General features: G+C 38.8%; 1 protein-coding gene across 2 annotated transcripts in view; it reads left to right on the forward strand.

The window, feature by feature from the left end:
* The window catches only part of DMD (dystrophin), a gene marked incomplete at both ends in the record, with an annotated part of 1,177,430 nt that overhangs the window by 418,639 nt on the left and 733,859 nt on the right, over positions 1 to 24,932 (forward strand). For both annotated transcript variants that reach the window (XM_082480534.1, XM_082480533.1), the window contains 5 exons: positions 4,610 to 4,780; positions 8,545 to 8,727; positions 10,292 to 10,426; positions 12,185 to 12,334; positions 20,511 to 20,672. In XM_082480534.1, coding sequence (XP_082336660.1) covers positions 4,610 to 4,780; positions 8,545 to 8,727; positions 10,292 to 10,426; positions 12,185 to 12,334; positions 20,511 to 20,672 — 801 coding nt within the window. The remainder of the gene's footprint in view (positions 1 to 4,609; positions 4,781 to 8,544; positions 8,728 to 10,291; positions 10,427 to 12,184; positions 12,335 to 20,510; positions 20,673 to 24,932) is intronic.

The following is a 24,932-nucleotide window of genomic DNA, read 5'->3' on the forward strand; positions in this document are numbered from 1 at the left end:
AGAGAATAGGGCTTAGGAGTAACAGACAGTTCTTTTAATCAAAGACATTCTTAATAAATATTTTTAAAGATTATAATCATAGAGTCATAGAACGGTTAGAGTTGGAAGGAACCTTAAAGATCATCTAGTTCCAACCCCCATGCCACGGGCAGGGACACCTTCCGCTAGACCAGATATCTCAAAGCCCCACCCAACCTGGCCTTGAACACTTCCAGGGATGGGGCATCCACAGCTTCCCTGTGCAGCCTCTTCTAGTGTCTCACCACCTTCAGAGTAAAGATTTTCTTCCTAATACCTAATCTAAACCTACCCTCTTTCAGTTTAAAACCCTTACCCCTCGTCCTATCGCTACACTGCCTGTACACTCCCACCCCATCTTTCCTGCATGCCCCCTTCAGTACTGGAAGGTCACTACAAGGTCTGGCTGGACCCTTTTCTCCTTCGGGCTGAACAACCCCAACTCTCTCAGCTTGTCTTCATAGGAGAGGTGTTCCAGCCCTCTGATCTTTTTCATGGCCCTCCTCTGGACTCACTCCAACAGGTCCATTACTTTCCTGTGCTGAGGGTCCCAGAGCTGGACGTGTACTTCAGAGTGGAGTGGAAGGGTAGAATCACCTCCCTCGACCTGCTGGCCATGCTTGTTTTGATGCAGCCCAGGATGTGGGTGGCTTTCTGGGCTGCAAGCACACATCTCTGGCTCACGTTGAGACTCTCATCCACCAACACTCCCATTTCCTTCTTCTCAGGGCTGCTCTCAATCCATTCTCTGCCCAGCCTGTATTTGTACATGGGATTGCCCTGACCCAGGTGCAGGACCTTGCCCTTGGCCTTGCTGAACTTCATGAGGTTTGCACAGGCCCACCTCTCCAGCCTGTCCAGGTCCCTCTGGATGGCATCCCTTCCCTCCAGCATGTCAACTGCTCCACACAGCCTGGTGTCATTGGCAGACTTGCTGAGAGTGCACTCCATCCCACTGTACATGTCAATAACAGAAGTGTTAAATAGGTACCGGTCCAAGTACCGACTCCTGAGGAACACCACTTATCACTGCTCACCACTTGGACATTTGGGGAGGTGTGGCTGGAAAGCTGCCTGGCAGAAAGAGACCTGGGGGTTCTAATTGACAAGTGGCTGAATATAAGCCGGTAGTGTGCCCAGGTGGCCAAGAAAGCCAATGGCATCCTGGCTTGTATTAGAAGTAGTGTGACCAGCAGAAGTAGGGAGGTGATTGTGCCCCTGTACTCAGCACTGGTGAGGCCACACCTCAAGTATTGTGTCCAGTTTTGGGCACCTCAATACAAGAGAGATATCGAGGTGCTGGAGCAAGTGCAGAGGAGGGCAACGAAACTGGTGAAGGGCCTAGCAGACAAATCATATGAAGAGCGGTTGAAGGAGCTACTAAGATGATTAAGGGCTTGGAGCATCTGCCTTATGAGGAAAGGCTGAGAGAGCTGGGACTCTTTAGCCTGGAGAAGAGAAGGCTGAGGGGAGACCTTATTACGGCATACAAGTATCTAAAGGGTGGGTTGAAGGAGGATGGAGCCAGGCTCTTTTCAATGGTTGCAAGTAACAGGACGAGGGGTAACGGGCACAAGTTAGTACACAGGAAGTTCCGTTCAAATACACGGAAAAACTTCTTTATGGTGAGGGTGACAGAGCACTGGCACAGGCTGCCCAGGGAGGTTGTGGAGTCCCCTTCCCTGGAGATTTTCAAGACCCGCCTGGATGCAGTCCTGAGTAATGTGCTCTAGACAATACTGCTTTAGCAGGGGAGTTGGACTAGATGATCTCTAGAGGTCCCTTCCAACTCTGAAAATTCTGTGATTCTGTGAGCTGGGACTGTTTAGTTTGAAGAGGAGGAGGCTGAGAGGAGACCTCATCACTCTCTACAACTATTTGAAAGGACACTGTAGAGAGGTTGGTGCTGGTCTCTTCTCATAGGTAATTAATGACAGAACAAGAGGGAATGGCTTCAAGCTCCAACAGGGTAGGTTTAGACTGAACATTAGGAAAGAATTTTTCACAGAAAGGGTGGTCGGGCATTGGCATAGACTGCCCAGGGAGGTGGTTGAGTCACCATCCCTGGATGTGTTTAAGAGACGTTTAGATGTGGTGTTGGGGGATATGGTGTAGGGAAGAACTTTGTAGAGTAGAGTAGATGGTTGGACTCGATGATCCCAAGGATCTCTTCCAACCTAGACAATTCTATGATTCTATGAGCTGTTGACCGCAACTCTTTGAGTGCGGCCATCCAGCCAGTTCCTTTTCCACTGAGTGGTCCATATGTCAAATCCATGTGTCCAATTTAGAGGCAATGATGTCATGTGGGACAAATAAAGGAAGATAAAAAATACTATTATTTCATTGAGCACATTTGGATTCTCATTCTTTATGACAGTTCAAAGGAAACATCTTTTACATTGAATTATTTTTACTTTTTTCTACCAGTCTATTCTGTTGTCTACTTTTTTAACATATATTTGTATAAAAGTAAAACCATTATCTTTCAAGGTGGTCTAATATTTTCTAAAATTATTATTCTTCACTTTACATGTGGAAAATATCCTCCATATATTTTTTCTGATAAACATAGTTATCAAAAAAGTCAATCTTTGAAATCTCTAACGCATTTTATTGATACAGTCCTGTAGTCTTTCCCCTTCGACTAATGTGGAGTTTTTAATTGCTTATTTTTGTAATATTAGTAAGTTGGATATCTTTGCATTTCTCTCACAGAAATTTCAAGTAATGCCTTGTGAGTTTAGAAGTCTGACTTCCCTGAAAATCTCTCTGTAACAGTTTCATTCAGTGCACAGCACAAATTATTGCCTGTCAGTGGGCATTACTAACACAACTTCTTCAGTAATAGCTATTAAAAGACATGAGTAATAAATATAAAAAATCTGTTTGGTCTGTGGGGATTTCTTGAAAGGATTTGGAAAAATCAGGTTGAGTTCATATACATGCAGTTAATAGGACTGTGCGAGCTAAAAATTGGCATTCAAATACTCTTTCCAGATGATGGGACACCGTCCTTTCTTCTGGTGCTGTAACTGAGGAAGTGGCAACTTTGCAGGACCACGTGTGGTTCTGCTTTTATACTTGTTGAACATCACCTTTTTATTGTTACTTTTGTTAACAAAGGTAACAAAACCTTTGTTTTTTTCTGTAAAGCAACATATGTGTAGAACAAAATTTATATTTAACAGCCAGTCCTCAAGGATGGGCAATGAAACCAGCAACAATCAGAAAAAACAAATACTAAGACACAATTCCTCCTGATGATAACAAAAATAACTTTTGCTGAAGTAGCATCCCAGGGCAGGACATCTGAGTGATCAACTCTGCATGCCCAACTTTGAAAAATGGTACCAGTGCAACTAGCTGGTTTTGTTGCCAACTTCTTTATACCATCGAAAGATGGTTCAGCCAATGGCTCAATCAGTTATGGGCAATTTTGATAAGTTGATGCACAATTCATAGAATGGTTTTTGTTGGAAGGGACCATAAAGATCATCTAGTTCTAGTTCTATACATGATCTATATGACGTAAGTTATATGACCCCTATATAGTGATTGGCAAGGGATTTAACAAAGGTATTTCTCCCTTTCAGATAAGTAGTTTCATCCAGTATAAGATTCCTTTTTTACTTACCTCTCTCTTTAGGATGTACACCTTTCTGAGAGATTCAATAATGACTTCATCCATAAAAGAAAGATTTGCATATTGCTTTATTCTCTAGCAAGTTGCATTTAAACTGGTTAGAAGGTTATCTGACTTTACAGCTCAAAAGCACTTGGTTTTATCCTTGGGTGCACTTTCAAGATCTCACTTTCAACATCTTTTAGAAGATAGCCCCTGGGTGATGTTTTTCCACATTTGTTTTCTGATGACCTCAGCATATGATGTAGAGTCTTGTTGTAGGATCATTGGAAATGTGTTCTGCGGAGTAATAACTCCAGCAAAGGGCTACGAAGATGATTAGGGGATTAGAATATCTTTCATATGAGGAAAGGCTGAGGAACTTGGGTCTCTTTAGTCTAGAGAAAAGAAGAATGAGGGGGGATCTTATTAATGCTTTCAAATACTTAAAGGGAGGATGCCAGAGGGATGGGAGGAGTCTTTTTTCAGTGGTGCCTATTGATAGGACGAGGGGTAATGGGCACAAGCTTGAACATAGGAAGTTCCATCTTAACATGAGGAGGAACTTCTTCACTTTGAGGGTAGTGGAGCACTGGAACAGACTGCCCAGAGAGGTTGTGGAGTCTCCCACTTTGGAGATGTTCAAAACCCACCTGGACGCTGTCTTGTGCAACCTGTTGTAGGTGACCCTGCTCTGGCAGGGGGGTTGGACTAGATGATCTCCAGAGGTCCCTTCCAACCCTGACTATTCTGTGATTCTGTGAACTCAATAAAAAAAGGGTGTATACATGTGTAATACTTCTCATTTACCTAGTATTAATATCTATCTAATTACCTGTTAACATCTGCCTAATTACAGCAATGTTATTAGTTGAGGATTTAATTTGGTTCTTTTCAAGCTAAAATATTGTCAAGTTTGTACAGTAGCCTTGCTTCAAGTACCATGTAATGTTTTCTTTCTTAAAGGCCTATGCAAAGAAGGCAGCATTGAAAGGTGGTTTGGATAAGACTGTGAGTCTCAGAAAAGATTTGTCAGAGATGCATGAATGGATAACACAAGCTGAGGAAGAATATCTGGAAAGAGATTTTGAGTATAAAACACCTGATGAATTACAGAAAGCTGTTGAGGAACTGAAGGTAAAAGATTAACTAATTCCTTGAGCTGTGTTTAAAGTTCTTTTTGAAGTTTTCATTGTAAAGTCTGGTCTTTTGTTCAGAAAGGTACTTTTTGAGATCAACTTTTTAGTCTTAAATTTAAAGAAATACAAGGCTTGAAGTAATTTCTGTTTGGAATATGTTGGTAGATATTTAATCTTTCACAATACTGCACTGCTGCTTTTTTGTTTTCCTCTTTGCTTTATTGGATACTTGATTTTGATGCAGCTTTGACATTCTTTTACTTAAGAAATAATTCTTAAGAATTGGGTATTAGCAGCAGTTAACTGATAGAATTTTATGTCTTTTCATATTAGAGAGAGGAAAAAAAAGATTTAGTAATTCAGGATGCATGTTGGTATGTACTAAGTATGCATGATTTATTATTTTATTTCTTTAATATTGCAGTATAGGAACAGTATATTTTTGTCTCAAGTAAATAATGTTTCTTTCATGTGGGATGAATATGGCCTTTGGCAAAAAAGCACTAATTTATGATACATACTCAAATATACTGTTGCTCAGCCACTGGATGTGGGCTTGATTTTTATTTCATAGGTGAATTTTTTGGCCTGTGGTATTCAGGAAGCCAGATTATATGGCCTTAACAATCTATCCAACACTTTGTTCGCAAACTCTTCGTCATCCTCATAGATGCGACTCATTCTGGATGTCATCTCCAAACACGTTGAGGAACAGGAAGTTATTGGAAGTGGTCAACACGGATTTACCAAGGGTAAATCATGCTTGACCAATCTGATAGCTTTCTATGATGTTATAACTGGTTGGCTGGATGAGGGGAGAGTCGTGGATGTCATCTACCTTGACTTTAGCAAGGCTTTTGACACTGTCTCCCATGACATCCTCATTAGGAAGCTGAGGAAGTATGGGCTAGATGAGGTGACAGCAAGGTGGATTGAGAGTTGGCTGTGGGACAGAACTCAGAGGGTTGTGATCAGCGGGACAGAGTCTAGTTGGAGGCCTGTAACCAGTGGTGTCCCCCAGGGGTCAATACTCGATCCAACTTTGTTTAATATATTCATTAATGACCTGGATGAGGGGACAGAGTGTATCCTCAGCAAGTTCACTGATGATACCAAACTGGGTGGGGTGGCTGACACCCCAGAGGGCCGTGCTGCCATCCAGCGTGACCTGGACAAGCTGGAGAGCTGGGCAGAGAAGAACCTAATGAGGTTCAACAAAAGCAAGTGCAAGGTCCTGCACCTGGGGAGGAAGAATGCTAGGCACCAGTACAGGTTAGGGGCGGACCTGCTGGGAAGTAGCTCGGAGGAGAAGGATCTGGGGGTTGTGGTAGACAGTAAATTATCCATGACCCAGCAATGTGCCCTTGTGGCCAAAAAGGCCAATGGAATCCTGGGCTGCATAGGGAAGAGTGTGGCCAGTAGGTCGAGGGAGGTCATTCTCCCCCTCTACTCTGCACTGGTGAGGCCACAACTGGAATACTGTGTCCAGTTTTGGGCTCCCCAGTTCAAGAGGGACAGGGAACTGCTGGAGCGAGTCCAGCGAAGGGCAACTAAGATGATTAGGGGCTTGGAGCGTCTCCCTTATGAAGAAAGGCTGAGAGAGCTGGGACTCTTTAGCCTGGAGAAGAGAAGGCTGAGGGGAGACCTTATTATGGCATACAAGTATCTCAAGGGTGGGTTGAAGGGGGATGGAGCCAGGCTCTTTTCAATGGATCCCAGTGACAGGACGAGGGGCAATGGGCACAAGTTGGAATACAGGAAGTTCCGTTCAAATACACGGAAACACTTCTTTGCGGTGAGGGTGACAGAGCGCTGGCACAGGCTGCCCCGGGAGGTGGTGGAGTCCCCTTCCCTGGAGATTTTCAAGACCCGCCTGGATGCAGTCCTGAGTAATGTGCTCTGGGCAATCCTGCTTTAGCAGGGGAGTTGGACTAGATGATCTCTAGAGGTCCCTTCCAACTCTGATAATTCTGTGATTCTGTGATCCATAGGGTTTTGCCAGTGTATGAGATTATCTGACCATGCAACTGATGATCACTTTATGACAGAAATGCCTTGGTACTAGTTGGAATGTACAGAATATATGGAAATATATGGAACAAGTTCAATTTGTTGTAAATGAGACAAATGTATCAAAAGTAAGCATCCAGTCTAGAGATACAGTTCTTTTTTAGTAATTAAATAGCAAAACTCAAATTTATACATTGCACTGCATAATAAAATAGGCAAAATAAATAGTTTTAGACAACCCCCATGGATTTCATAGTGAATATTCTGTACTTCCAGCTGAAGTACAGGGATGTTCAAACTGTAACACCTCGACCTGTGCAGATAACCAGATCATTTGTCATGCATTCCTTCACCTGCTTCTGATGATCCTTTTCCCTGAAGGCTTGCAGCCACCTCTCCTGTCACATAATAGGCAAAATCTGGACCGGTACTCTTTGTTCATCCTGCAGCCCATTTCTTCCCATGGCTAGGAGAGAGGAAAGCCAAGAGCACCCTAGTAAGCTTTCTCTGGCAATGACAGTCTGCTACCAATTATTCTGGTTCACGGACTTTCTCAGACACAGAAAGAAAGAAGGCTGTTGGGAGCAAGGTTTCATTTTAATGTCTTTAGGCCAGGAAGTTCTTGTCTTAAATTCCTGTGAAGACCAGTACACACTGGTGACACTATGTGTACTATCACTCTGTTTTCAGTAGTGATATGACTCCAGTCATAGACCCCATCTCATTGTAAGCTGTCAGAGCGAACAATGATAGGTATGACAATCTTACATCTTATTAATGAGACAACATAACAAGGGGTAGAGTAGCAAAAGGTGGAGGAAGAAAGTTAGGAATTGGATTGATCGGTTGTTTTGGTTACATAGGCTGAAATGGGGAAAAGGTGGCAGGTTGGTGGTTCCAGATCAGTTACATGTGATTTGTTAATTATTGGTTTTAATTCACCGTCCCTTGGTGGTTCTGTGTCCCTCAGATCTTTGTTTCCTGTGTCTGTCCTCTGTTAAGACCTTAGGCAAAGAAGTTTAACACAGAAAGAGCTGTCTGGGAGAATGCTCCCTGTTCACTTTGTGCTCTCTTCATGTTGGGTTAATGTTCACTGGTGGTGAATGGCACTGATTTTTCTATCTCTGTAAAGTGAGAGAATGAAATCAACATTAATGCTCTGATAATGTGTAAAATATACACTGGAGAAAAATGGTTTTCTCAATTTCTCTTTAAATGCAAGTTAATAACAGTGTCAAAGAGAGGAAAATCAGTCAGAAGTATTTTCCTTTTTTTTTCTGTCTTGCTGCTTGTCATTGTACCTTTAAACCTGTGTACACAAATTTGTAACACAACAGATTTTTCTTTTTTTGTCATTTGTGATTCATAAGGTATTACGTCAAAGATATTTTGAGCATGTATTGGAAAAAATAAAATAAAATATTGAAATGTTTTACTATTCTGAGAGCTCCAGAAAACGAAATAGTTGTGGGAAGATGTTAAATTGTATTGAGTATCACGTATGGGCAACAAAATGGAAAAAAAAGTATTTTGGATGCATTCAAGGTCATGTCAGAAAGTCTGGGAATTAAATGGCTCTTGGGTTTTGTTTTTTGGTTTTTTTTTTTTGTTTTGTTTTTTTCTTTTGTTGTTGTGGGGTTGTTTTTCTTTTTCCCTCTGACAGAATTCAGTCAGAGAGAATTCTAACAGTTATTAGAAATCAGTTTCCTTCTTAAACCAAGACTACAACTTTTTTCTTTTTTTCATTTTCAGAGAGCAAAGGAGGAAGCCATGCAGAAGGAAGTGAAAGTGAAGCTTATTACTGATTCTGTGAATAATTTTATAGCAAAGGCTCCACCTGCAGCTCATGAGGCTTTGAAAAAGGAACTCGATGTTCTGATTACCAACTACCAGCGACTCTGTAGCAGACTGAATGGAAAGTGCAAAACTTTGGAGGTTGGATATCTTTCCAGTCATTGTATTTATAGCCCTTCTATCTGCAGAAGTAAGGTAGAGCGCAAAGATGTATTATCATATGGGATCATGAGTAGCCCAAGGCTGTCCTCGCTTTATGAGCCATATGCCAAACACCACGTGGTATGAGCCATATACCTAAATCTTGCTGAGAATCATATATGCTGGAGTTAAATTAAAAGAGAAGTCTCAGGCATGGAGCTTAGGTGGGAGACAGCAATGGCTGCTGAGGGTTCTTATCCCTCTTGAGATTAAGCCAAACTGTGGCTTCTATAGCAAGTTTGTGACGTTGTTTTCACGAGCTCCTAGGCTTCTTTCTTCCGTGATGAAGGATTTTGATTTAAATGGTCCTGAAGCTGGAGAGGTGGTATTATCTCGGCATGGGAACAGAGTTCCATCTGCTGGCAAGCTGAATATGTCTCATGCATTTTGAGTTGCCCCCACCATTTTGGCCAGCTCCTTTACAGATTCTTGCCACAGGACTATTTGTATATTATACAGTGATCACAGTGAATTAGGTATGGTTTTTTTGTTGTGAACTAATTTGCCATAGCTAACTTCATACAGGACAATTATACACATGGGTAAAATTTATCTCCTCTAAATTTTACTCTGGAAAGTCAGGTGTGTAGTCTAAACTGGTAATCTGTGTTTCCCCTGATCATTGATGTCATTTTTGTGCAATATTATCCCTCTGTAACCTCCTCCTAGACCAGACACATTTGATATCATTAAAGTTAGGTGAGATGAATCACACTCTGGAAAACTTGATCCACGAATAGTCTAGTGCATCTCAACAAAATTATTTTAACTTCTACCAGCAAAAAAGGAACAATGAAGAGATGACTTATGGACGTTTAAATGTTTTGCTTGTGTATCACATGCCATTTTTATCTGCTTATTTAAGTATCTTCAGGCACTGTAAAAATAAAATATTAGACAATAATTTAATTCCAGGATAATAAGAACATTATTTCGTTTTGCAACATTACGTTTAGTACTCTAGCACTTAAGTGGTCTATAAATTGCACTAAATGTTGTTTAGAATTAATTTCCATATAGATTTCAATCAGAATTCTTGAAAGCTGTGTTTTTAGACATTTTATGAATCTGTGCTTTAAGTAATTAATACACAGAATATATAAATAACCTAAGTACATCTTGTAATAAAGACATAAAATTCTAACATGAGTCTTTAAAAATTCTGATAATTTGTATATTTATATATTACAAGAAAATGTTACAGAAAAGCATATAAAGTGGATAATTCATGAGATACAAGATTCAAGTTGTGTTCTGCAGAAACATTTACTTTTTCATGTTATCTTCTGTGGTTGTATTCTGTTTAATCAAAATGGTTTGGTTGTGTATTATATTTATTTGTAACATATAAATACCGGGAAAACCAGCAACTATATGGCACCATAACCATCAGGTATCAACCATGTTGTTTTGGGGCTGAATCATGCAATGTTTTCAATGTTTTAATAAGTGAAAGTTAGATGTGAGTTTTTCAATCTCAACAAACACTTTTTTTCTTCCTCAGGAGGTATGGGCATGTTGGCGTGAATTATTGTCGTATTTGGACGCAGAAAATAAATGGCTAAATGAGATTGAACTGAAACTCAAGGCAACAGAAAATGTCCAGGGAGGTGCAGAAGAGATTTCCGAGTCTCTCGATGTAAGTGTTGCCTTAAGTAATATCAAATCACATGTATTGATAAATTATAAATCACATGACTTTCCAAACAAACTATGAATCAACATTACACATGATCAAGATGCAGAATATTTGAAAAGTCCTGTGTTCTCACGTGATTCAACGAACAAGGTCTTGAATTTGAATCCACCTAAATGAAACAGAGTAAACAAATGTGTTATGCCTGATGTCATAGACAGTTTTTGGTGACAATAACATACATGTTCTTAAAAATCATGGCCTCACTTAAGCCAGTCAAGACAATGTTGAAGACCTCAGAGAGAGCAAACTTTCATCATAGCACTGCAACGTTGCTTATTGTTCCTTACTTTTTATTCATGGAACCTTTCAAAATTGTAGAAATTAGGTTAGTACTCTTAGTGGATCAAAATACAAAATGTTACATTGATCAAGGAATCACAGAATCTTCAGAGTTGGAAGGGACCTCTAGAGATCATCTAGCCCAACTCCCCTGCTAAAGCAGGATTGCCCAGAGCACATTACTCAGGACTGCATCCAGGCGGGTCTTGAAAATCTCCAGGGAAGGGGACTCCACCACCTCCCGGGGCAGCCTGTTCCAGTGCTCTGTCACCCTCACCGTAAAGAAGTGTTTCCGTGTATTTGAACGGAACTTCCTGTGTACTAACTTGTGCCCATTACCCCTCGTCCTGTCACTGGGAACCACTGAAAAGAGCCTGGCTCCATCCTCCTTCAACCCACCCTTGAGATACTTGTACGCCATAATAAGGTCTCCCCTCAGCCTTCTCTTCTCCAGGCTAAAGAGTCCCAGCTCTCTCAGCCTTTCCTCATAAGGCAGATGCTCCAATCCCTCAGTCATCTTAGTTGCCCTTCGCTGGACTCGCTCCAGCAGTTCCCTGTCCCTCTTGAACTGGGGAGCCCAAAACTGGACACAGTATTCCAGTTGTGGCCTCACCAGTGCAGAGCAGAGGGGGAGAATAACCTCCCTTGACCTACTGGCCACACTCTTCCCTATGCAGCCCAGGATTCCATTGGCCTTTTTGGCCACAAGGGCACATTGCTGGGCCATGGATAGTTTACTGTCTACCAGGACCCCCAGATCCTTCTTCCTAGAACTACTTCCCAGCACGTCCGCCCCTAACCTGTACTGGTGCTTAGCATTCTTCCTCCCCAAGTGCAGGACCTTGCACTTGCTTTTGTTGAACCTCATTAGGTTCTTCTCTGCCCAGCTCTCCAGCTTGTCCAGGTCACGCTGGATGGCAGCACGGCCCTCTGGGGTGTCAGCCACCCCACCCAGTTTGGTATCATCAGTGAACTTGCTGAGGATACACTCTGTCCCCTCATCCAGGTCATTAATGAATATATTAAACAAAATTGGACCGAGTATTGACCCCTGGGGGACAATTGATATCGCATTTTTACTGTTGAACTTCATCCATTCAGAAACTCAGGCAATTTTTTTTTTTATTATTTTTAAGTACACAAATACTCCCACTGAACTCATTGGGCATAGTCCACTTTTTTAAAATCAAGCACCCAATTTATTGCTTTGCGAAAAATCTTTATTTGTTTTTGGTAATAAGTAGTACAGAACATTTGTTGCCAAGACATGGAACATAGGTATTTTTATCTTTTCTCTCTGCTTTTATTGTGTATGAAATGTTAAGTTTCTCACCTACATTTCTAAAGGGAATTGTGATTGCTCTGTAGAATCTTGTTTGCAGAAAGGAAAACAAACTACTTTTTTTGACCTTGTTTCAGTCTTTGGAACGTTTAATGAGACATCCAGAAGATAATCGCAATCAGATTCGGGAACTGGCTCAGACTTTAACTGATGGTGGAATCTTGGATGAATTGATCAATGAGAAACTTGAGAAATTCAATACTCGATGGGAAGAACTTCAGCAGGAGGTATATTTGATAATTGACCTGTCCTCCCATTAAACAGCTGACACTCTAGAACTATTTAAAAACAAAAGGAAAAATTATTTTGTTGGTGTAGTTCCTAAACAGTACACAAACAAAGACTTATTTTAGAAGTGTGTGGTTTGCATAGGTGTGGCAGGTAGCAAAGTACCATACAGCTGCTTGCTCACTCGCCATGTCTTCGGCTGTGACGAGAGGGGGAGAATTGGAAAGGCAAAAGCAAGAAAACATGGACTGAAGAAAAGACAATTCAATAAGCGAAAGGAAAAAAGGGAAAAAACAAGTGATGCAAAACCAGTCACTCACCCCCAGGAGACTAATGCCCAGCCAGTCGCCGAGCAGTGGCAATTTTAGAAAAATTTCCTCCCGGCCCCCGTTTATTGCTAAGCATGTCTCTGTGTGGTACAGAATATGTCTTTTGTCAAATCAGGTCAGCTGTCCTGTGTTACTTCCCAGCCTCTCGCCCACCCTCAGCCTACTCGCTGGGAGGGGCAGGGTGAGAAAGAGGAGGCCTTGGCCCTGTGCAAGCACTGCTCAGCAATAGCCAAAATCTCCCTGTGTTATCAACACCGTTTTGGTCACCAATCTAAACCACAGCACTGTATGGGCTGCTATGAAGAAAATTAACTCCATCCCAGCCAAAACAAGTATAATAGGTAACCCTAAAATTCCAAAATTGAAGTGACCATCTAGTGGTATTAATCTTCTATTTTCAAAATTAAATATGAGAGTAACATTTTCTTACAGGTATATACTTTACTGAACAATAAATAAGTCTTTGTATCAATGAAAGATTTTACAAAGACACTTCAATATATAAACATGTTTAGCACAAAGAGATTAAAATCTAGCAATATGCTAGATTAACAATCTTTGCCACAGACTCCATAAAGAAAGTTTTACTAATTCTTTGACAGATCCCACTTTTTTTTTTTTTTCCAGTAAATCAATTCAAAACTGTGATACTTATGTATGAATATTTACTTTTAATACTAGGATTTTATTTAACATACATTTGTGTGTGTATTAATACAAATTGTGTGTGTATGTTTATAATGGCAGGACCAAGCAGAATTCACCAAAGATTTTTAAGATAACCAAAGGATACATAAGGAAGTAGCTCAACTGCTACTAGTTTACTACTAACAAAGATGGGGACAAACTCTAAATAAATGTAGAACAACTTTACAGGACAGAGTAACAAGGCAGTTAAATTACGGAAGTATTCAGTGCAAATACACAGAAAGTGATACTCGTGGAGGACTTCTGACTTCACATAAGAAATTGTAACTTTTGAGCTGTTCTGAAGGAAGATCTTGGAGTTATGAAAAGAAATATCAGGAAGTCAGGTCAGTACTTGGTAAAGATCAGAAAAGAATTAGTAGGGAAAGACCTAGTGAAGGACAAAGAGACCCTCTTTATGATTGGAACTAAAACACATCCAAAGATGAGCTACAAAGATGGTCAAAAGTTACTCAATTTCAAACACATAAATGATGCACAAGTCAAGATTTTTGGAAAGCATCTGTGTTAGAATGGCAACAATCTACCATAACAATGACAGGATTTTTGCTTCTTTCATGGTGCTTGAAATGTACTTGTTCTTGAAAATAGTGAAAGTAAAAACACTACTATAAAAATTAAGGAAAGGTCCTCTGCCGTTCTGAGCTGAAACTTGAAGGATGGGGAGGTAAAGAGCCTGGTTCCCTCTACTATAATTACCTGGTGGTAGTTCTGGTGCAGTACAGGCATTCACCTAATCCTGTATTGCTGAACAATGTCATAACAGAAAATTAAACATAGCCTGCTGTATACCTCATTTTTTAGTTGGTTGTTGGTTTGTTTTTTGGTTTTTTTTTGACATCTAACTTCTGTCTGAAAGGAGATACATTCCCTAGAATTCTGCCTCTTGGTATCTGTTTTTTTTTTTTTTTCCTGACTTGGGGGAGCAAACTGGGAATGTACAGAGGGCTTCCAGTATGTGAAAAAAGGACTTTCAAATAGTCTTGCTGAGTGATGGATGAATACTATTCAGTCTTTAAGGTAATAGGCACTAAATCAAAAATTCATGCCAGCTGCAGGGGTTAAATGTGGAAAGTACAACATGAAGATGTGTGAAATTCTGGAGACAATATGGATTACTGTATAAGCAAAAGAGAGTAGAAATGTATTCACCGCTTTCCAATTTAATTTAAGTATAGACAAAAAGTGGGAGGTGAGGGGGGAGCCCCTCTCCTTCTTTGAAAGCTTGATCTGATGTTTTGTAGTCAAATACTAATGGTGAGATCTGTATAAGAATATGAGCTGTAAAGAAACTATTTAAATCTCAAGTGACTCAGTCACACCACTTCTTGTGTTTTCTACGACAAAATCTTATTAATTTTTCCACTGAATTCTCACGCACTTTTTTTAATAGATTGCCGACACTGAATTTTCTGTGCTGTTTGTGTAGCCCTGTTGAAATCCAAACAGCATGCATGTCCTTGCATAAAAATACATTACAGGCACATAACACTATTCAGCTTGTGTTCAAGGTCACTTCTACTTCAGACAGACTAATAAGATATCCCAATGTGGTTAAGTTATTTATTTTTATTTGAATAATTGTTCAGGTAATTACCAAGGCAATAAGCTCACGTTGGCAGAAACTGCTATATGAAATATTTATTCACTACTAATAGAGCAACCAAACCAAACTACTGCTATATGAATGATGCTGCAAGACAATACAGCATTGCTACTGAGATAGGGCTTCATTTTTACAGGCAGATAATGGCTTTATGTTTGTATGCCTTATCTTCTTTAGTTAACAAAGACTGAGTGTGTTTAGTTTGCTTTTGAACGTCTGGGGCTGATCGATAAGCGACATATACCCTATCTTTAGTTTTCAAGGACTGATTCACTTACAACTCTATATATCGGATCTAAAAACAACGTTGCCGGAAGAAATTCAAGCTACTATTGCAAGTGGCTATCATCCCCTGTAATGGCGAAAGTGATTTACATCCTGTCCATCAAACTCCAAAAATGTCAGCTAGATATTCTTGAGACTGCGCTTGCAAAAAAACTGTATAAAACGTTACTGTTCAGGTGGGCTTTACACTAGATTCATTTTTGATAACTGGGGACTGCCTCTTCACGTCTTTTAGGACTCCCCTCAAGATTACCCTTTGTTTCTTTCAAAGAGCACACGTGCATCTTTTGACACAATTTTTTCTGTTTTGTTCTCCTCTCAAGAGGAGAAAGAATTCCTCGTGCCCTATGTCCACGTGATTGCTTTGAAGGCTGCTAAGAGGGCTGCTTTGACAAGTTCTGAGGCACTATCTGTGTGCAGTGGTAACCTAAAGAGATAAAGAAGTCCTCCTTGGTGTAGTTTGCAGTTTTGGAATACGGTTGATCAAAGGTGAATATCCCTTTATGGCTAAAAGGTCAAATATTTGTAGCCACTTACTTTAAAAACACACTGTGAAATATTACGAGAATTTGCAGAAGAATTGGTTCTAGCTTGGAGGGTATTAAAAATTCCTGGGCCAAAAATGAACGCTTTAAATGTTAGAAAAGGTGTTTCTATTTTAAATCTAAACACTAATCCACTCCGATTTCAAACAAAAAAGCATCGATTAACACATTAACAATTAGACGCAAAACGTACAGAGATGTTGTACTATAGCTCAGACAACCATTTTGACACCAAAAATTAGGTTAAATTTTAAAGTAATTTAAACAAGTTAAGAAGGAATTTTAAAGTTTTCTAACTTTTAACTTTTTATCTTTATCTTGTGGTAACATCTCTCAATAATTAGAGAGAATAACTGAGCCAAAAGAAAAGAGCTAACGTATTTCTGCCTTTCTTAGCAAACTTTCTTCCATGAGCTGTAACTTATAAGCTCATTAATGAATTTGTTTCTGCATTTTAAATAAATAAACCCTGTAGTAAAAGTACTATAATTTTCAAAAGGGTTTGTTCTATTTTTCTCCCATAGCACAACTACCGACTACAACATTTGTTGCCTCAACAACAAGACTCTACTTGGTTTTAACCATAAAACTCTAACCAACATCTTAGTAACTGCAGGTGTGACTAATGTTATTAAATACGTGAAATGCATTATTAAGGAAAAAGTGGCAATGTCTATAAATATAGCTTTATAACATTCAACATCAAAGAATGAGCTATAGTCATAAGCAACTGTTTGAACACCTCCAGCTTTCCTGGTATTTGATTGCCTCTCAATGCAGCCTTTCCCTTAATATGGCATTTTATATGGATAATATGCAATGATACTGTTTCCTGCATTTACCATTGATCTTTGTTAAATTGTAAACAGATTTAGGCAATACCCCGTATCATAAAAATTAAATGTTATGCTTAATCATAAAAAAGAGCTAAAAATCTATAAAAACCTGTAGATATTTTAATAAAAAATTCAGCCCATAAATATTTTTTCTTTTCTCTTTCATTCTAAGAGTGCCTAACAGCAGACTTTGTTGTTTGTTTTCATTTTCCTTGACAGCTGTCAACATTTCACTGGCTCAGAAATAATTAAACAGTTGGTTATTTTCCTGAGATTTCCTATTTAGCAATTAACTGTCAGACACTTCCCTTTAGAGACCAAAGCCTTCAGCTGTATTGACTATGATCTGGTAGCAGAGCTAGAGCTTTCTGTTGTATCCTCGGACCCATTTTACACACTGCGATGTTAAGCCATCTATTTCTTCTACAGAGGAATAGAAAAACTGTAATCTTTCAGAGAAAAACAAACAAAAACCAAAACAGACCATCAAAACAGAAGAGCATAAATTAAGATATTTTTATATTATAGATATAAAAATTTTCAACTTTCACATGTCTTTTAAAAATGTGCACATATAGATTTTCACATGCACAGACATGTAAGTTTTAAGGACAAATTTGAAACTCGGGTTCACAGATGTGTGTAGTATGTCTGCCCCTTTCTGGAAAGCCCTCTAATGCTTACCTCCCTCAGTAACTCTCTCTCCTTCTGAAACAGAGGAAGAAGCCTCGTCCATACTGCAGCATTCCCCTTGATGGAATTGATAAGTATTCTGCAATGCCAGTAATAGTGCCAGGGACCTACTTAGCGAACAGGATTAGGTTTTTGAGTCAGCTGTTGTGTACTGGAGAAATATCTTATGTTACATGAGTGTATTGTACCTTTTATAAGATTATTGTGAAGACTTTTTGCATACATTTGTTGTGTGAATTGAACAGGGTCGGGGTAGAGGCTTGACTTTAGGTAAGCGTGCAGGACAGGGTCTGTTCCCAGTGAGCAATACAGACAAAAAAATTAAAGCAGCACCCATTTATATCTGAGAACATCATCACAACTGTGAAGGGGACATTTCCCAGCATTCAGCTGTGTGGTTCTGCTGCCAAAATAATTCCTCTCTTGTACCACTACGTTCACATCGTGGTCTGATATCATCCATTCATTCACTTAAACTGTTCAAGGTTTTTGGAAAATATGTGCTTTCACCTCACTTGGAAGGTTCAAAATGTCACACAGGTTTCTCAGGCTGTAATCAAATTCTCTCTGAAGACAACAAAAGGGGAATGTTTTGTCTTTGCGTGTGCACATACATACTTATTTTGTGATATCACAAGCATGCATATATATTTATCTGACTGCTTATTTCTTTCAAATCCAGCCATAAAAATTCAGTCAGACTCAGGCAAGGATTTGTTGCAATTCTTTCCTAACTTTATCTGCTTTAATATTTGATCAATAAGTTTGGGAATGTTTTCATTTTTCCAGTTGTATTCTAAAACATTATTTTGATATTTTTGATATTTTCTGCTGATATTAACACAGAGACGAAATTTTTTCCATCACCACATATTTGTGATACAATTTTAAGACTTTTTGTGCGTTTCCATGCAGTGATTACTACTTCATTGCATGCACGTGGGCTGCTCCTGAGGCTGGCGGCAAATTTATCTATACTTAACCAAGTGCTTAGCTGCAAATAGTGGTTAGAGTGGGTCAGCATTTAACAAAAGTTCAAAGCTTCGAGTATTGTTATGAGTAGTTTTTCAGAAGGACTTAGCACCAGATTTGTGTCCGGTATATTGAATTCTCCAGAAAGTGTAGGCACTTATTTTAATGACTAATAAGAATGGAACTTTCTCAGTGTCTGGTTTTCAATGGTGAGCTTTTCTGAACATCAGCCCTCAATATGAATGGACTATGCGTGTAGATTAGTCCTACCAGTTACCCAAAGAGCTGGGTAAAGACAGAGAGGTTTTCTTCCAATGCTTCCAGGAGGATGTCCTTACCCGTGGGCTGTGGAAAGCTACTTACCCCGTTTCTGATCTAATGTGTCTTTCGATCATCTACTGTATAGTGATGCAAACAGGAAGGTAGAGAGTGATTGTATCTTAGCCAGGCTTACAAATTAGGAGTAAGGAGCTCCAAGGTAAATGGAAGCTGTGGGTTTTAACCCCACTGCTTTCAACAGGCTGAGAACACCGTAGTATAAAATCTCGAATCAGACGAAGGCAAAAGTCATTTAAATAGCAAGTCTTAGTACTGCACTGTCAAGTTACAGTTTTAATGGTTCATTTGGTAGGGTAATAATACCTTAGTGGCTCAGGTGCTTCCATTAACAGTGACGGCGTGGGTCTGATATGAAAAGCTGCTCAGTTCCACAGAAGGTTCCTGGAACTGGCAGCGATACAAGGTTATCTGATCAGCTGTTTTGAAATAGCACAAAGCAGCTTACAAACACAAATATAGTAAATACTTGTTGGATCCCTATCCTTTAACTAACTCAAACAGCTAGCAAGAATGCTCACAAGAAATAATCTTTTTCATTTATTAAATGTGAAGCCCTATAAAAATCTGAGCACCGTGAAGAAGGTACAAATATATCAAATATTCGCACTGAACTGCTGAGAGATATTTTTGTTCAAGGCAAGAGTTTTGTAATAGGTATGAAATCAAATTAAAGTATAGCTGGCTCACCAAAGAGAAAAAGTGTGATTTGACTTGAAAAATGGCAGGACACCTAGCAATGTTATTTAAAGAGTGCTTGCTTGCTTTCTCTCCTCCTTTGATTCATGCCAAAGAAAGCTGGTCACTTTATTCTGTGGTCAGCGGTATGGCTAGGTTTGTGCAGAAAAAAACTGTATTGCATTTGAAGTTGTTGGTAATTATTATGTGCATTGTATAAAGCAGAAACTCTGCAAGGCAGAAGCTGTAGCCTAAGTAAAATGTGAGTCCGTAGGTGGACACAACGAGAGATGGAAAAAAGTACCAGGTTATTTATTACCTGGTAAATACTATATTAAACTGTTACAAATAATAGTTAAATCTAGCCCATTTATGTCAAGTGTTTAAATATACGTGTGTTTTAGGGACAACTTGGAAGGAAAATTTATTGTTCGGATTTGGTAAACCATAAAGTGAGCTCCTTTGAAAGGAAAGCATCCTTCTCAAAAAAAGGATTGTGTTACAGGTGATGGCAGGCAATCCACTGCGGCACTGGTGGTGGACTAGAAGCAAGAGTGAACTTCCTAGGCTAAAAGAGTCTATGGTGAGGAGGATAATAGATTGGGCAAGTCCACAGACAAGACAAGACAAGGATCCATCTCTTTTTTTTTCCACAGTAGGCATTGCCTCTGTTCCAGACAGCTATTTATACTTCATATAAGAGAGCTCCTTCCCAAGAGAGTCTTTATCCCTCTCACTTACTGAAGTGGATTGTCTCAGATGGGATTGTGATGACAGTAACCCTATCCTCAGTAAGCAAAATCCCTTGAACTACATAAGAAGATCAGGAGGGCTGCTATGCCTCAGAATGAAAGGCTGCAGTATCAGGAGGGGTTTATTATGCAGCTTTGCAAACTTTCACTCTGTATAGAAATCCTCAGTGCATGCATTGGTTTTTCAGGGTCCTACATTTTTTAGAACTTGTCTTGCAATCTGAGGTTTTGCTTGTTTGTTTCTTACTAAAAAGACCTGAATGGGTGGCAAAAAGATACGGAACTTATCATACAAAAAGGTGGATGAGCATAAGTCAGGAGTACTATTTTTGATTTGCAGCCTGCATTTTTTGGAAAGGAAAAAAAAAAAAGGGGGGGGGGAAGGGGGGGATGCCTCATGACTGTGATTATTGATAACCTTGTCATTGTTTTTAGGCCGTGAGAAGACAAAAGAGTCTTGAACAGAGTATTCAGTCCGCCCAGGAGACTGACAAAACCCTCCGCTTAATCCAAGAGTCTCTTGCAGTTATTGACAAACAGCTAACAGCCTACACTGCAGACAGAGTTGATGCAGCACAGGTCCCTCAGGAAGCACAGGTGAGTTATATACAGGTTGGACTGATCTGCTTACTAGTTATTCTCAATCAACCACAGAGCGTTTGGTTGTCCCTCACCTTCATATTGATAACGGGGATTTGCAACACGGTTAGTATGAAATTGCAAGTAAATTTTAGGTAGGATTACTTTGAGAAGTTCAGGTTAATCTTCTAGTTAAGTCATATTTAACTTCTGGTTTGTATTATGTACCTTTCCAGATGTAAAGAACTATAAATGTCATTGAAGACTATGCAGTAATTTTAAAATGACAAAGATAAACAATGTGACTCTTTAAAATGCCGTTCCCATCCTAGAAAGAAGAAACTCATAATCTTCACTACTGTTAGATGGCTCTTTTACAAAGTTGATTGCATGGCCTAGGGATTGTTACTAAATTATTGAAAACATTATTAGTTATTTCACGATGTGCACATAAATGTACTTATATTTCAATTTTTACAGCTCATGTAAGTTTAACAGAAACAGCTTTTCCCATTCTTTAGAAATGGTTTATTGAGACTTTGAAGTAAAAATGTACATCCAATTCTTATTTTTACTCTTTCATTCTTTCTTCTATAACATCTGCTTTACTGCAACATTAAAATAGTAAGGATACAAATTAAATAAAACCAAATATCTCTGGCATAGAATTATTAATAGTTTACAACATTATGTTCAGCAACTTCTCTGTAAATTCAACCTAAATATAGGAAGTCAGATTACAAAAGTAAACAAACAAAAAAGCCTACAGGGAAATTGAAAATGAATGCTTTATAATGATTTCAGAAGAGGCATTCAATTGTGATGTTTCTAGCATGCCTGTAGAGTTTTAAATAATTCTGAAAAATTAGTGTCTTGTATGGAGTAGCTTAGGTGATCTTAAATATATTCACAGCTGAATATATGTAGCCCTGAAAATCATGCTTTCTTTCCTTTAAAAATAAAGCTTTCCATGTCTTTTGAATTTAAATGTAGATAGAAATACCTTTCAGTTGCTTTTCATGTGTGTGTCTTTGTGAGTATATGCAGATATTTTTATGTGTGTGTATGAAATTAAAAGTTATATTTAGAAGGATACAAATCAGCATTTGTTAAAGATGCGTCAGTTTAATTTTTCATCTTGTAGTTATATAACTAATACATAAGAAAAGTTTGGGATGAAAGTGCTTTTTTTCTGGTGTATTTGGACCCTTACATTATAGCAATTTTTGGTTGTGCTTCATATATCCCATGGACGCATCTGGTTTCTGTGCGTCCTCTGGTACAATATCGGCAATGATTACAGACTGTGTAAAAGGAAGCAATTCAGAAGTTTAACAACTGAAACAGCAAAAAACTCAACCAACCTTAATTAGCACACTTTCCTGGGAAAATTTCAGCTCAGTGTTTTCGCAGAACTTGTTTTTGTTCTTGAGATTTTATTGTCTGATGTCAAGTTCACCTGATTATACTATATCCACTGTGGGAAAACCAGCATAGAGGCTGCTGAGTTTTTCTCTTTCATGTTTTTATTTTAAGATGCCAGTGGGACCTAATGAAAACAACTTAATTAACAACTGAACAGATTTAATGCAAATATTGAAGTTCTCTGAAGTTCCGTCATAAAGCTCTTTAAAATCCTTAGAGGGAAAGGGACTAAACAATAAATTTTATGCAGGTAAATATACTGAGTCATTCCTTTAGTGAACAGCCATGCCAACCAGTGGCAGAATAGGCACATATTGAATGGCCACATCTCCTGTGGAACTTCTGCTGGCACAGCTCTTTGTAGAACTGAAAACAATTTGTTCATGTGAGGTACCCTACAATAGTGCCTGCACTGCTGGCATGGGAGTCTTTCAGCCAATGATGTTGGTTTCTGGGCAAGGGTCAGTTTATCCATGCTGAGGGATTTAGCACACTGTTTAGCAATATGTATTGCATTTCCAGAAGAACATATGGGAGAATTTATAATCAGAAAGCTGTTGAGGGTTTGGGAGCTCTGCGTGTTCACTTCAAAAATTCAAATCCATTTCGAGCACGGCCAGGAGGAGCGATCTTGGTTCAGCTAATTGGAAATGAATCTGAGGAAACAAAATTATATTTAGCTCCTCTTTTTAAGGGAAATGATCATTTTAGTTTATTCAGAAAGTTGACAGAAAGGGGAGTTAAGTATGTGCTGCTCAACTTCTCCTTTGGATCATTTTCTGAATGTAAATTCTATGTGCTTCTTACTCCACCATGTGGCAACCGAGAATTTAATGCTAGAGAGCCACTGCCACACAACTCGTTCTGAGTACAACTTAAGATGCTGTATTCAGACAAAACAGTGTAACAGCAACCGCACAGACAAATCAGGTCAGATTCCTCAAGGTGCAATGATGAAAAAAGCTGGAATGAGGTAAAGTCTAAAACAATATTCCAGAACGAAAGATTATTTGTTTTTATGCTTGGTCGCATGATCCCAACTGAAGTCTTTAATTTTTCTACATTTACCAAGAAAATACAAGGAATGAAGTCGTCATCACAGGAATTTGCCAGTTGCTGACTTTTTTTCAAGTACTCTCTAACTGACAGGAAGAAAATAAATCGATACTGAATATATTACATGTATATGACAAAATATTTTGCAAATAATTATTTGTAGCTTTGTTGTTTAATAACTTCTGATAGGAGAGAGAATCTCCGCTTTGTACTTCTGTTTCGTCTAAGCGATTACATGGCGGTTTTTATATTATGGGACAGAAGATGCACTTATTTCAGTTCTCACCTGCATGTGACAAATGACTTGTCTGTTGTTCTCCCTGTAGACTTATGTAAAATGCAATATGGAGAATAAATGAACAAAATTGTATTTCTGAGAAGCAAAAGTAATATACTTTGCCTTTTCAATAAACTCATTGAATAATTTCTGTTCTGTAGTGATAAGCACTACACGCCTGACTATTTTCTAAGTGAAGATGGTTATTAATCTGTGTTTAAAATATCGTTTTTCTATGTTCAAAACCAAAGTTAATGTGATGATATAACGGCAAAGTTGTTCAGTTGTACAATGTGTTACTTGACAAGAATAATGCCATGCTTCATTGCCTTCAGACTAATATTTTGGGACAAAGAATTCGCACTTGTCTACTTAGTAAAATGTCTAATGTTAAAGGTATTTACATTTACTTCTCCTTTGCTGGAAATTGTGAGAATTGTTTTGTTCAGCCATGTGTAGAACAGTGGTCAAAGAGGGAATAGCTGACAAGCATTATTCCGAAGTGTAAGTTTACATTTTGTTATGTATTAAGTTTGAATATCTGTGCAGATACAGGTTCTCACACTCTACCCCTCTCTGGGGTTTAACTGCATTAACTGTGTTTTAACTGCACAAACTGCATTTGTCACGTCCAACTTATTCAATCTTGCCTTGTCAGCCATGTTTGTGTCCTCTAATGATTTTCTCTTCTCATTTGAACTCTTCAGTTAATCTTTCTTGAAGAGTAGCATCCAAAACTAAGTATGCTGTTCTTGTTGAGACTTACCTGCATGTCATTCCTGCTATAACATCATCTGCTATATGTATTACGTGGTTTTCTTCTTTTTTTGCAAAGGTGTGACATCATTGGCACCTATTCATTTTATGCTTTTAAAGATGGATACTTCAACTTAATTTTTCTAATATTCTGGTACTTTGTTTATCCTTTCAGAGTTTTCAAAGGTAATCTCTAAGAGTTATGAAATTGTTTAAGATATTTTTTATGTCTGCTAGAATCATGGTCTTTCCCTTTATAAAGTTTAACTTACCAGAATGCTCTCTATATGTTTTTTTTGTCCATACGTTAGGCGGAGATCTGACTCCCTAGGCATTGATGGCAATCATAAAAATAAGCAAAAATGAGCTTGAGATCCGTCAGGCTAGCTAAGTAGTATTTAGAGAAATACAGATCAGAAAACCTAATACACCAAGAAGAGCTGGCAAACTGTTCTTTGCAATTCAAGAGAGCCAAATCTGCAAATTCATATCCAGGCAATTTTGGTGTAAGGGTTATGTAAAGGACTCATTAATTACAAAGGTAATCTAGTATAATTTGAGTTCATAATGAATTAGAATGCAAAAAAGCAGAGAACAGTTAGAAGTTTACCGTTTTGCCTGAATCATGTCATGCCATCATTATTATGTCCTTGTGCCACTGCAGAACTCACAGGGTTGCCTCAAATCCAGGCCTTTCTATGAAGTAGATCTTAATGAAATCCATAGAAGAAAAGCGATGTTCTAGGCTAAGTTTAGACCTTTTT

Source organism: Vanellus vanellus, assembly GCF_965231255.1.
Source record: "Vanellus vanellus genome assembly, chromosome: 1".
Classification (NCBI taxonomy): domain Eukaryota; kingdom Metazoa; phylum Chordata; class Aves; order Charadriiformes; family Charadriidae; genus Vanellus; species Vanellus vanellus.